Genomic DNA, 14890 nt, shown 5'->3' on the forward strand with positions numbered 1-14890 from the left:
GTATGATTTTCATTGCTTTTTAGAAAGCCAATTTATGAGTGATTTTCATTCGCTTTCCTGTTTCATATGATTTGGGGTGTGTTTTTAATTTAAATTAAAAAGTTAAAAGTTAAACTAAATAAATACACCATATTATTTTTAATAGGGTTATCTATTCATCAGTACATTTCATTTGAAATTATAAGACCTCTCTATATAAATATTTGATGTGTATAATTATGTCATATAAATCCTGCACTGTTGACCCGATACAGGGAAATCGGAAAATGAGAAGACTTTTCTTTGGCGGTGCAAGCAAGTATCCTGTAAATAAGTCATTCCATCTATAATGTTTGAAAAGTCTTTTAGTAAACGAAGAAAGCTAAAATAATTCATTCTTACCTTTCGTGATATGACTGACACCAGTATTTTCTCCAGAATTTTCAAAAAGATTTCTCCGGCAAACTCTAACATCTTTCAACTCCGCCGTGTCTTTTTTATCAACAAATGACGAATTGATTTAAAGTTGAATGATATTCTGAATGGGACACAGACGAGAACACTGTCAGATGGTTTTGAGATGAACATCAATCACAACAAACCCTAAGTAAAAAATCATTTAGAAATCGTGTCGTATAAAATCTCATAACAGGATGATTTCAATTCTACAAGACGAAGAAAAATCATCCTGCTGTGTAATCATTCAAAATTCAGATTCTGTGGATCTGTATCGCATTGAATGACAAAATATTCTTTACACGGCCGGGGTTTTCGTTCAGTGCAATAGGGCACTGCACTGTTTTGAAATTGTATGGGATTTTGACGGTTCTTGGCCTTGTTGTTTACAAAATTTATGTGAGAGTGAAAGAGAAGAAGATAATATCATGCAGTGCCCTATATGGTGTTTGGTGCAGTGTTGGTAAAAACTCAAATTCTCAAATCTCATGGTCGAGTTGATTCACGTGCGATTCTTGACTCGGCAAACTCACCGCCGAAAAAATCATGCATGAGTTGACTCGTTATTTCAATCATTGCTTTATTTCTTAGTGTTCTTAATATTTACATCGAAATTTTTAGGATTATATGATCAGGTATCAGGTATCAGATATACGGCTCAGGCGGCACGTTCCCCTCCATATGGGGGATTTGTGCCTCGCACTTCATTGCCAATCATCACTTACCCGAGGGAAGAAGAATATGAAGGAAAATAAAGGACATGGAGAAAGGGATGAGGAAGGGAAAGAGGATGATAAACTGTATACAAACACCCCCGTAGAGATGCTTGCATAAATAAGTAAGAAGTTATGTATAATCAAACGATTTTTTTAAATATCATTTTGATCTTACAGAACATTCAAATAACCTCATTCCTGCACCCCCGAAAGGATACTGAAAACGGTCTATTACCAACAACATTGTTGTGTTTGCATGGGATTGATTAGTATTACATACTGGAAAAAAACAGTGGCTGTTTTATCCAGATTTATCCCATGAATTTTCCCAAAATTGTTAAATTCTGTGGAACATATGCAAACTTCATAAAATTGTTTGATAAAAATCTTCATTCAAATGAAATGTCTAAGCATTTCTGTTTTAACGAAAATTAAACATTCTAACCAACTCGAAACTAACCCAGAATAAAACGTTTAACTACAAAGCTTTGCATTTAACATTTTTTCCTGGGTACAGAGGATTATGGTCAGTTAACATATGATATAAGTTAATACTGACGAACATTTTACCAGCTCATAATACTAGCAAAATGTAAACACTAATTAGCAGCCTAACTATGTATCTTCTAATTATATATTTACAAAATGCTAATATCATGACGATACTGTCTAAACACCTATTATTCTGGGAAAACATGATGGGATTCTCTTACAGCACGTCCAGTTTATGCTTTAGCAGAAGACCCCGAATGCCACCCAACATAATTTTCATGCTTAGCCAAAAAATAAAAAGCTCTTGCTGCTAAGCAACAAGCACCTGAAATGAGCAAAAAGGTAAGCTCTTGATATCCCGAGAATGCTTGCTGGCCTATCGCCAAAAAATATACTCAGGGAAAAGACAGACCAAGATTAGCAGAATCATTGCACATCACGAACATCCTGCAATGGGTACGGTGATAATTCTTGATACATGTTTCCATACATCAGAATAATACTGCATACTATGCAAAAATGACGATCTGCAATACACTCTACTAATCATCGGCAATGATGATATGAATGACAACACAAGCAATAATCTTGACTCTCATGCAGTCACTCACCGCTTGTTACTCTGTCACTGTCAGCGACGAGGTAACATATGTGTAAAAAGTAGAAAAAAAAACACAATCAAAACAGTACATGCCAGTGTCTCAATTTATCAAATTACAGTCATGCTTACCGACGCCCAGTGGCTCCTGCATCGTAGATTTGTTTTTGTTTTGATTATCATCTCGACAACCCGTGTGCTACTCTCTGAAGTTCAAGCGATGAAAAATTCATTACCTCGCTGTCTGCTGAATTTCAACCACCCACTGATATTCAAAGTCAGCATATTCATCTTCAATTGATATTTTTTGGTTTAAGCACGATTCAAAAGCAAAAAGTGTTGCTGGTGGATACCATTCACCTAAAGCAAGCATAATAAATATAATTAGGGCAACATATCGACATTTGCGTGCCTTAAATAGCCTAAAATCACAAAAAGTCATTTCCAATTTAAAAAAATCATATTCACATTCACCGAGCTCGGGCTGAAGATCAAAACAGAACTTCAGCTACAGTTGATTACACTACGAGGCGTCGCTCTCATTGTCTTGCTTTCTCTTTGTCATGTTCATTCTCGGCGTCATGTTGGTGGGAGACTGCATTCGTTTATTTGTGTTCGTTTTCGCACTGATTGAACGTCATTGGGCTGATTTTTTTAGGCACTGGTACATGCACATTGAACGCAAACACTCGTGTTCCGTAGGTTGCATTCGTATACACTATACAGTTTGCACTCTTCAAAATAAGTAGTCAGAGGTAATGAATCAATAAAAACTGAAAACTGTATTGCGGCTATAGACCGATGCAACAACGCATACACATTTGCGGTAACTTCACAGTGTATCAGTCAACTGCCAACTACCACAGGCATACGCATTGTACTTCAAACAGCTTCGAACTAATAAACTGCCGTTTTATGCTTAATTGTCCCATGTTATATGGGAATCCCTTTTAACATGCGACAACTATGAGTAGAGCGGCAGTAAATAAGGCATTCCAAATAGGGTAACACCACATGACTTAAAATGTACAATTATCCATAGGTGATATACGCATACGGATAGAAAATACATTAAAAAGAGACTGATTACCGCAGCAATCCGCTACTTACGAACTTCAGAATGGAATGAAGACACAAGTTTGGATTGTTTTGGCTATTGTCTCTGGTAGTACTCACCGTTACAGTTGGTAAATACTATCGGAATGAGTTGGGTACACATACACACGGTGACACAAAATGCCCGTACATATGTATGTGCCAATACCAGACAACAATCTAAAACGGTAATTGCCTGAAACTATCAGAAATATTTCCGTACACACGAGATTTAAGCACTTAACTACACATTCCTCACATGCACTTTATACTCATCTCATGAGCTAGTCGCTATGAGCGCTGAAAATTACGATAGTACATAAATAATTCTAAATTAAATATGAGCCATCGTTTGGCGTCCACTACCCAACGAACACCACCACTACACAAAATATTCTTTACACGGCCGGGGTTTTCGTTCAGTGCAATAGGGCACTGCACTGTTTTGAAATTGTATGGGATTTTGACGGTTCTTGGCCTTGTTGTTTACAAAATTTATGTGAGAGTGAAAGAGAAGAAGATAATATCATGCAGTGCCCTATATGGTGTTTGGTGCAGTGTTGGTAAAAACTCAAATTCTCAAATCTCATGGTCGAGTTGATTCACGTGCGATTCTTGACTCGGCAAACTCACCGCCGAAAAAATCATGCATGAGTTGACTCGTTATTTCAATCATTGCTTTATTTCTTAGTGTTCTTAATATTTACATCGAAATTTTTAGGATTATATGATAGAACAACAGCAAATCCAGCGTACAATAACATTGAATGCCATTCAAATTGATTTGGATTCGTTTTACTAGCGAACGAGATTTTGACGCTTGACTCGTGAGAGCGAGATTTTGCATGAAAATTTCGTGCGTAAGAAAATGATTGAGAATCGCGTGCGAGTTTGCTCACACAGGAGCGGTTCATGAGTGCGCTTTGAGTGTGATTTTACCAACACTAGTTTGGTGGCGTTAGAGTTGTCATCATGTATTGGTTTGCAACCTGACTCAAGTAAAGATTCAAATCCTTACACAACTTTCCGAATTAAATGTGTTCTTGTCTGGATGTCTGTTCTCTGTGATGGAACTGCTCCATTCCCAAGAAACACGGGAGTTTTGCCATAAGTATCTTCAACGGTTTTGTGCCGCGAGCCGAAATCTGTAGGCATAGAAGCAGCAATGCATGGAATGCAAGAAAGCCGTTTGACGGACCCCAACACAACACAACGTGCTACCTCAGACAAACAGACGTAACTCTTAGAGGAAATTCATCAACAACTTTTGCCCGGTGTCTTTTTCATGAGCACACTGCCATCTGTTGGTAGAACCGCGCGAGACACTGTCGGTCATGATGGATTTCGATTTGACGTTTGTTTGACACGCACACTACTACACAAATCACCTGTAATTATCGCTTGCATTACGCACGCACGCACGCTGTTGTAAAAAGTATTTACAACACTACCAAAAAACCTCGCTCGTCGTATACAATAGAAATACACTAGAACTCCAATGGCGCTGTAGTCACTTTTCCTATTCAATTAAATTAATAACTTTTATTGTAATAATTGATTGTTTTAAATTGCCCAGCTTGAACAGCATCTTTTGTTTTGGTAAACAACATTTATTTGACACTTCTAGTACCGCTACTGACGCTGTAAGGGCGTAGCAAACTAGATGTTAGTCACACGAACAGTCGCGACATTGGACTTCTGTGGCTAGTTATTCTAATTCGTATACAATGCGTGCGCGGTGCAGTTTCGGTTGCTTGATGGCGCACGTCCTGAAAGGTTAAGCAACGTGTACACTTGCAAACGTCCAAGCGATCGAACACTAGCGCATCTGGTGTAACGATTGCGGAAATCAATTGAAATTTGAATTGATCGTTAAATGCATGTATCAAGCCGTTTTGACGAGAGTTACGTCTGCTTGTCTGTGGGGCTACATTAACAACCTTCGTCATGCACTAGGGTCGTTACACAAAACGCGATTTCATACATTTATTGAGGGATTTGCACAAAAGTGCACGCGGCCTATCGCTTCCGAAAGGTACAGCCGCGGTTTTCACTCCCTGTTTACTTCATCCTTATGGGTAATAACATTGCGGCGTTTCCTACAGTGCGGCTGTTCCTTTCGAAAACGATAGACCGCGTGAACTTTTGTGCAAAGCCCCTTTTTGAAATATTTCAACGACCACGCGGTGTTTACGTTTCAATAAATCTGACAATATATCTCTTTAAACTATTAACTTATCGTAATTAAACTTCTTGACTTTTAATATTTTGCAGAAACATAGCATTTAAATTTTTTTTTATAAGTTGAAACCAAAATGGTGGCACAAAAAAGTTACGAATAATACATGGGGGTCATTATGGCCCAGAAATTCAAAGTCTTATAGTCTGATGATTTTTTCACCAATTTCGTCAAGGATGTGTTGATATGTTGAGCAGTGGTTTCGGAAACATTGGCCACCGGGAATCTGCTACATAAGGCACCATGCCGGACATGTGGGATAGTACTACATTTTGCCAGTAGTTGTGGAATATCTCGCGTTCTGAATCATTTAATAGGATACTGTTTTCGGCAAAGTTTCTCAGAAGACTGAGAGCTTTCACATGGAAACGCTTCCACCCACTTTTCGTCCACCGTAATTTCTCAGCTGTCTTGCATCCAATCCAGCTGCGCAGTTTTTTTTGCCTAGTATAGACTCATCACATACAAAAAAATAACTAAATTGGCTAGAAGACAGCCTGGGAAACAGTGTTGGTAAAAACTCAAATTCTCAAATCTCATGGTTGAGTTGTTTCACGCGCGATTCTTGACTCGCCAAACTCACCGCCAAAAAAATCATGCATGATTTGACTCGCGATTTCACTCATTGCTTTATTTCTTCTTGTTCTTATTATTTACATCAAAGTTTTTAGAATTATATGATAGAACAAAAGCAAATCTAGCGTACAATAACACTGAATGCCGATCAAATTGATTTGGATTCGTTTTACAAGCGAACGAGATTTCGGCGCTTGACTCGTGAGAGCGAGATTTTGCATGAAAATCTCGCGCGTGAGAAAATGATTCAGAATCGCCCGCGAGTTTGCTCACGCAGGAGTGGTTCATGAGTCTGCTTTGAGTGTGATTTTACCAACACTGCTGGGAAACGCGGTGGGCGTAAAGTGAGTGGCAGTGTATAATAGCAGACCCAACTGTTTATCTCGTGTTATGGATACTGAAGGATACTGTCTTCGGCAAAGTTTCTCAGAAGACTAAGAGCTTTCACATAGAAAACAATTTAGTTCGATGATCACTCACTGCGTGGCGCTAGTGTTCTTCTGAGCTACCAGTTTAGTCTTAACGTCGTATATCTCATCTTCTGGACCACTTAGAAGAATACTTAAGGAGAAACTTCAGAGAATACAAACATAGCTGCCACAATGGCCGACTTGGTCTCCTACTCACGTTTTCAAGAGTACCAATCTTGAAAATTCGTAAACAAATGCTCACGATTTGTAAAAGCTGCCTCTTTTAGCAAGTGAGCAAAGCCAGGAAAAACAAGTGCGGCTTGGCTCGATGCTTTGGTCAACAGATTTGTGCCTCTAAATTTATTTCATAAATTTCTATTTCTAATTAATGCATTTTATTATTTTTTCATAGGGGTCTAAAAAGTAGTTCGTTCAAACTATGCGTGTCTATTTCTGTTGTTATTGAAATATTGTTTCAGACTATGCCGAGACATTGTAAAGTCAATCATTTCGCAATGTTCATTAAAGATTGACATCATTTGATTAATTGGTCCAAATTTAGCGTAATCCGTCCGATTACACAGCGTAACAAAAACTAACTTTTTGTCTGTCTCAAGAGCAAACTGATGTGTCTCCGAAGGATTTTGGGCCGCTGAATCTGAATCCGGGCTCAGATTTGCTCTAACACGTCACAACTTTGAGCTATACCTCAATTTATAGGGCAAAATATGCGATTTTGGGCTTTTTTGACTGCAAGCCATTACGCAAGGAAATATTTTTTTTTAAGCAACCAAAAGGTTAATTGGTCTATTAACATCTAAATTAACGACTTGTGCAAAATATTTTGTTTTACCAAATCGAATTTGATAGTTTTAAGCGATTTATGTTAGGTACGATATTTCCCATACAAGTCACCCTCCAAAAGTTGCATGCAAGTTTTCATACTAACATAAAATGCTTAAATCTATCAAATTTGATTAGGTAAAACGAAATATTTTGCATGAGTCGTTAATTTAGATGTTAATTGACCAATTAACCTTTTGATTGCTTAAAAAAATATTTCCTTGCTTAATGGCTTGTAGTCAAAAAAGCCCAAAATCACATATTTTGCCCTATAAATTGAGGTATAGCTCAAAATTGTGACGTGTTAGAGCAAATCTGAGCCCGGATTCGGATTCAGCGGCCCAAAATCCTTCGGAGACACATAAGTTTGCTCTTGAGACAAAAAAATGTTGCGCTGTGTTATAACAAGTTTTAAAAGGTGTTCGACTACGAAGACGCCGTGTAGGCGCATAGAAATTGAATTTAGATAAAATTTCAGATGAGTAAATTCGTTGCGAAATAATATCATTTACAAATGAGATCATGGCGATCTCACGACGCACTTTTAATGTCCGAATGTTTATAAGCATGCAGCGTGCTTTATATGATGGAAAAGGAAATACTGTCCAACCTAGTTTCCGAAGAGCATATAATAGAAATTGTTTTTGTACTGATTCTATCCTGTCGATATGCGTTATTCTGAAAGGGGACCAGACAACGCTGCAATATTCCAGAATTGACTTCACATAAGAAATGTACAGAGTTTTTATTGTATACGGGTCTTCAAAATTGTAGCTGAAGCGTTTTATAAACCCAAGCATATTATTTGCTCTATGGATAATCGTATTGTAATGGTCTGTGAAAGTTAGTTTAGAATCCAAAATAACTCCTAGATCCCTAACTCTTTCACATGTTTCTACTTTTTGGTTTCCTAGAGTAATTGCGCTAGTAGGTGTGCTTAGTTTTCTGCTAAAAGTTATTAAATTACACTTTTTAACATTCAGTTGCAATAAGCTTTTAGAGCACCATTTGTAAAAAAATATGAATTTCCTTCTGAAATATACTTATATCTTGGTTATTCCTGACTTCCAAAAAGAGCTTCATGTCATCAGCATAAATAAGTAATTTGACTTTTTCAAGAATGAAGGAAATGTCATTTACGTACAGTATGAATAAAAGGGGACCTAGATGGGAACCTTGAGGAACTCCAGATGTGACTTGAATTGGATTAGATTGTTTTCCATTGAATTTTATTTTTTGTTCTCGGTTTGTGAGATACGACTCAAGCCACTTTAGAAGCCCGGGTTCTATTCCATTTTTCTGCAATTTGAAGAGTAACAATGGAATATCAATCCTATCGAAAGCTTTACTAAAGTCGGTGTGCCATTATTCATTCAACGTGTAGTTAATGAATTCTATAAGGTTTGTAGCAGTAGAACGTCCCTTAAGGAATCCATACTGCTTATCTGTAATTCTGTGTTTTATTTGAATAAATATTTTTTCGTTAATTATTGCTTCAAACAGCTTAGGAATGCAAGAAATAATGGCTATTCCACGATAATTACGTACGTCTGATTTTTTTTTCCTGATTTAAAGATGGGCACTAAATATGAATTCTTCCATGCTTTTGGAAAGGTGCGGGACTCAATAGATATTTCAAAGAGCCAGAATGATGGAGCAGTAAGCTCAGTCGCTAGAGTTTTCATAAATATTGGCGGGATTCCGTCAGGTCCAGCACCTTTAGAAGCACCTAATTTTTGTAGGCCGTGTAGTATTTCGTGTACCTTGACGTGATTCACATTCACATTCTACATCCGCTGGGTATTCAGGTATGTATTCAAAAAAATCACGGTCACGATCCTCTTCGGAATAAGAAGTATATATGTCCTGGAAAAATGATGCGAAGAGATTACAAATATCTTCCGAGTTATTGCCAACGCATTGGTCCAAATACATTGAAGATGGAAAATTAGTAGATTTAAGTTTCGACTGTACGTAATTAAAGAAGTTCTTCGGACACAACTTTATCTCTTTTTCAGTGTTCGTGTTGTACTCTTCAAATGCAACGTCGATGGCCAAGTTGAGTTGATCGCAGATGTCTAGATATTTTTCCAAATTTTCGTTAGTTTGGTTATTTTTGTAATTCTTATGTGCTTTTTGTTTTCGGTTTTTTTAATTTTTTATTTGTCTATTGTACCAAGCTGGAAATTTTGAGTTGCGGTTCCGTCTTTTTTTCTTGACAGGTACCTCTTCAAGAATAATTCTAAAAATAATGTTGTAAAATAATTCAACTGCAGTATCGACGCATCCTTCATTCTTTAACAATAGTTGCCAATTTATACTATTAAGTTTATGTCTAATGTTATCGTAGTTTGCTTTATGGCATTCAAAGACTTCCTCGTACTCACAATCGTTGGGTCTATGATGTTCATGAACAAACAATGAGTATTCGATTGCTGTGTGAAATGCTTCATTCTTCCATAGAGGTTGTAATGAAGCAGCAACACAGAAATCTTCCTGCATATTCGTGAGAAGAAAATCAAGATAGCAATTTTGTTGATTTTTTATATGATTAATTTGATTCAAAGATAAACCAGCAGATCTGTCAAAAATTAATTGCAATGTTTCGTTTTCACCAACGATTGGAAGTAGAATTTGGTCATTTTCTGAGTCATGGATAAAATCGGCGTTGCGTTGGTTAAAGTCCCCATAAATGTGAACTTTAACCTCCGGTGGAAGTTCTGATAATATTTTTTCAGCCATTTCAAAGAAATTTTCATAACTGCTTTTGTTAGTGCGGTCTGGGGGAAAATATACAGAGGCAAAAACATGAGTTTCCCCTGCAATGTATGTTTTCACCCAAACATGTTCAAATGCATTATTTTTTGTAGAGTGTCGAAGTTCAGAATTAAATTTTGTCGAAATAGCAACAAGAACTCCACCTCCAGACTTTTTTCCAGACTCGAGAAAGTCTCGGTCATCTCTGTATACATTAAAGCTATTTCCGAAAATTTCTTCGCTTCTCACGCTTTCATCCCAGCTAGTTTCAGTTGCCAAAAGTATCGAAAAGGATGAGCTAATAATTTTTTATGTATTTCCTTCATTTTTGCTGGGCTTTTCATGTGGTTGAAATTTTGACAGTACACCAAAATTTCAAATGCATTCTGTTTGAACTGCGAAGAGATTTCCGGAAGAATGTTGGTTGGGGAATTAAAGCTATTTTCTTCCGAAGAAGAAGGCGTCCTTACTTCGGAAAATTTCGTCCAGTAGAGGGGGAATAAAACTTGTTAGCACTCTTCCGTAATTGTTGCAATCGGTGCGTACGTTCGCTGGAGAGATATTGTCGATACGACAATAAGTCCGATGCGGCTTCAGCTGGACCAACTCCGTACTCCTGATGAATATCGTTGAAGATACGTAGAAGGTGCGTAGGATCCGTAGGTAAACCTTCAGACGCTAGCAGTATGCGAATACTAGTGGTTGTCATCCCATCAATACAGACAGTTGCTGGTTGATCTTTCATACACTCCCGTTCAAAAGTTTGGGGTCACCCCCTCAAAAACATGTCATTTTTTTAGGCCCATATCTCCGCCAATTTGCGTTTGATTTCAAAACCCTAGGTTTCATTCAAAAGATAATAAGTCAAAGAAACTTTAAACATGATTTACAAGAAACTTTTTCAAAAAATTTTGTATGTAAACTTAACCCAAAGTTGCCAAATTTTCTAAAAAATGAATATAAACTTACGGCAGTGTCGCTGGAAATTGGGTCGACCAAATTTTAAGATGAGAGCGGTAATATGACCCATTTTCTATTAGCTTTCAACTGCTTTTTACAGAACTTAACTAAAAAATCTAGAAAAAAAGTTATTCAGTAAATAAATCCTTGATGTCATCGACCAAAAGTTTGGGGTCACCCCTCAATATGATGTATCGGCCAAAAGTTTGGGGTCACTATCGTAAAACATGGAAAAGTGATTTGTTGATATCTTTGTCATCTTTTATTCAATTTTAATTCTTCTTGGCTTATTTGAAACAAAATGAGTGATACTTACTGCATAGACATTGAACCACACATATTTGTTGAAATTTACATACTAAAACTTAACGAAAAGTTGCCTCATTTTTTGAAGCGTGGTAAAATGTGCTAACTTCACATAACATTTTTATATACAAAAATCGTTAAATGCGTTAAGTTGAAGACATCAAACGTAAATTTAGTTAATTATCTTTGAAATGAGCCAAAAATAATTAAAATTGAACTATAGATGACGAAGATAACACCAAATCATTTTTCCATGTTTTACGAAAGTGACCCCAAACTTTTGGCCGATACATCATATTGAGGGGTGACCCCAAACTTTTGGTCGATGACATCAAGGATTAATTTACTTAATAACTTTTTATCTAAATTTTTTAGCTAAGTTCTGTAAAAAGCAGTTGAAAACTAATAGAAAATGGGTCATATTACCGCTCTCATCTTAAAATTTGGTCGACCCAATTTCCAGCGTCACTGCCGTAAGTTTATATTCATTTTTTAGAAAATTTGGCAACTTTGGGTTAAGTTTACATACAAATTTTTTTGAAAAAGTTTCTTTTAAATCATGTTCAAAGTTTCTTTGACTTATTATCTTTTGAATGAAACCTAGGGTTTTGAAATCGGACGCAAATTGGCGGAGATATGGGCCTAAAAAAATGACATCTTTTTGAGGGGGTGACCCCAAACTTTTGAACGGGAGTGTATATGCAAGGAACAACCGAACAACCCTCATAATACCAGGATCACGTAGCCTTGCCTTTAAGAAGCGACCGTCTCCCTCAGCAGATTGTTCAGTAAGGCGGACGATGGGTGGGCGCATTGGGTCGAGCTGCATTTCACTATCATGTTGCTGCTGCTGTTGTTGTTGTTGTTGTTGTTGTTGTTGTTGTTGTTGTTGTTGTTGTTGTTGTTGTTGTTGTTGTTGTTGTTGTTGTTGTTGTTGTTGTTGTTGTTGTTGTTGTTGTTGTTGTTGTTGTTGTTGTTGTTGTTGTTGTTGTTGTTGTTGTTGTTGTTGTTGTTGTTGTTGTTGTTGTTGTTGTTGTTGTTGTTGTTGTTGTTGTTGTTGTTGTTGTTGTTGTTGTTGTTGTTGTTGTTGTTGTTGTTGTTGTTGTTGTTGTTGTTGTTGTTGTTGTTGTTGTTGTTGTTGTTGTTGTTGTTGTTGTTGTTGTTGTTGTTGTTGTTGTTGTTGTTGTTGTTGTTGTTGTTGTTGTTGTTGTTGTTGTTGTTGTTGTTGTTGTTGTTGTTGTTGTTGTTGTTGTTGTTGTTGTTGTTGTTGTTGTTGTTGTTGTTGTTGTTGTTGTTGTTGTTGTTGTTGTTGTTGTTGTTGTTGTTGTTGTTGTTGTTGTTGTTGTTGTTGTTGTTGTTGTTGTTGTTGTTGTTGTTGTTGTTGTTGTTGTTGTTGTTGTTGTTGTTGTTGTTGTTGTTGTTGTTGTTGTTGTTGTTGTTGTTGTTGTTGTTGTTGTTGTTGTTGTTGTTGTTGTTGTTGTTGTTGTTGTTGTTGTTGTTGTTGTTGTTGTTGTTGTTGTTGTTGTTGTTGTTGTTGTTGTTGTTGTTGTTGTTGTTGTTGTTGTTGTTGTTGTTGTTGTTGTTGTTGTTGTTGTTGTTGTTGTTGTTGTTGTTGTTGTTGTTGTTGTTGTTGTTGTTGTTGTTGTTGTTGTTGTTGTTGTTGTTGTTGTTGTTGTTGTTGTTGTTGTTGTTGTTGTTGTTGTTGTTGTTGTTGTTGTTGTTGTTGTTGTTGTTGTTGTTGTTGTTGTTGTTGTTGTTGTTGTTGTTGTTGTTGTTGTTGTTGTTGTTGTTGTTGTTGTTGTTGTTGTTGTTGTTGTTGTTGTTGTTGTTGTTGTTGTTGTTGTTGTTGTTGTTGTTGTTGTTGTTGTTGTTGTTGTTGTTGTTGTTGTTGTTGTTGTTGTTGTTGTTGTTGTTGTTGTTGTTGTTGTTGTTGTTGTTGTTGTTGTTGTTGTTGTTGTTGTTGTTGTTGTTGTTGTTGTTGTTGTTGTTGTTGTTGTTGTTGTTGTTGTTGTTGTTGTTGTTGTTGTTGTTGTTGTTGTTGTTGTTGTTGTTGTTGTTGTTGTTGTTGTTGTTGTTGTTGTTGTTGTTGTTGTTGTTGTTGTTGTTGTTGTTGTTGTTGTTGTTGTTGTTGTTGTTGTTGTTGTTGTTGTTGTTGTTGTTGTTGTTGTTGTTGTTGTTGTTGTTGTTGTTGTTGTTGTTGTTGTTGTTGTTGTTGTTGTTGTTGTTGTTGTTGTTGTTGTTGTTGTTGTTGTTGTTGTTGTTGTTGTTGTTGTTGTTGTTGTTGTTGTTGTTGTTGTTGTTGTTGTTGTTGTTGTTGTTGTTGTTGTTGTTGTTGTTGTTGTTGTTGTTGTTGTTGTTGTTGTTGTTGTTGTTGTTGTTGTTGTTGTTGTTGTTGTTGTTGTTGTTGTTGTTGTTGTTGTTGTTGTTGTTGTTGTTGTTGTTGTTGTTGTTGTTGTTGTTGTTGTTGTTGTTGTTGTTGTTGTTGTTGTTGTTGTTGTTGTTGTTGTTGTTGTTGTTGTTGTTGTTGTTGTTGTTGTTGTTGTTGTTGTTGTTGTTGTTGTTGTTGTTGTTGTTGTTGTTGTTGTTGTTGTTGTTGTTGTTGTTGTTGTTGTTGTTGTTGTTGTTGTTGTTGTTGTTGTTGTTGTTGTTGTTGTTGTTGTTGTTGTTGTTGTTGATGCTGCTGTTTTTGCAAGGTTCCTTGTTTTTGGTTCTGTTGTTGTTGGGGGTTGAAGTTGAGCATGATTTGGTATGTTTTGCTGCAGTTGTTGTGTTTGTTGGATTCGATAAGTGTTGATCGTTTCACCTTTTTTAAAAGTGATGAAACTTGATTTTGCAGCAGTCGTTGACAGTCCTGCAATTGGATGCTCAGTAGATTCCGGTGGGCCAGAGAATTGATTTTTTGCCATTACCAAAAGTTGTTTATCTGTAGGTTTGTTGGTCGCATTGTTATTGTAGTCTTGGTGTACATTTTGCTTTCGATGCTTTTTATTTCGTGTCACCTTCTTAGTTGTGTTTCCGAGGGTGGCATCATATTTCGACCAACTTTGACGCCAACGCCATTTATTGCCTAAAAATCGCCAACCAGGAGAATAGTGATCATGTTTTAGTTGTTCGCGTTGCTTGCCAGTCGATTCTGCTTGTTCAGCTAATTCTTCAGCTAAGGTAAGGTTCTTTCCTGGAGGGTGATTTTTTGTCTTGCTGCAGACCCCCTCAACACCATCATTTTCTTGGAAACACGAATACAGCGCCATCATTTAGCTTGCGGATGAATATAGAACCATAAAAGCAGCATAAGTGTGCTTTGCTTCTCGTGGTTGTTATGGTAGCTACGTTGTTAGTTGTTTGTTATTTCCTTTCGATTCAGACGTGAGATGTGAAAAATGTACACAGGTACGTTTGAAAAGTGCATGAACTAACAAATTATTTACAATTAAAACTTCGTTTTATACTTTTAGGATGCTGA

At 36.7% G+C, this 14890-nt stretch overlaps 1 protein-coding gene across 1 annotated transcript; it reads right to left on the reverse strand.

Annotated features, from left to right (window-relative positions):
• Positions 1–12129: 12129 nt before the first annotated feature.
• Positions 12130–14487, reverse strand: LOC115261995 (probable cyclin-dependent serine/threonine-protein kinase DDB_G0292550). Its single transcript, XM_062857851.1, has 3 exons — positions 14471–14487; positions 13300–14137; positions 12130–13206 (listed from the first exon to the last, which is right to left on the reverse strand). The coding sequence occupies exons 1-3, from the start codon at positions 14485–14487 to the stop codon at positions 12181–12183; spliced, it is 1881 nt and encodes a 626-aa protein (XP_062713835.1). The 3' UTR covers positions 12130–12180.
• Positions 14488–14890: the final 403 nt, after the last annotated feature.

The sequence above is a fragment of the Aedes albopictus genome, chromosome 1 (assembly GCF_035046485.1).
Source record: "Aedes albopictus strain Foshan chromosome 1, AalbF5, whole genome shotgun sequence".
In the NCBI taxonomy this organism is placed as follows: domain Eukaryota; kingdom Metazoa; phylum Arthropoda; class Insecta; order Diptera; family Culicidae; genus Aedes; species Aedes albopictus.

Coding starts and splice junctions, on each gene's coding strand:
- LOC115261995 (XM_062857851.1), bottom strand. Junction 13,207..13,299: donor ACAACAACAACAACAACAAC/AACAACAACAAC, acceptor AACAACAACAAC/AACAACAACAACAACAACAA.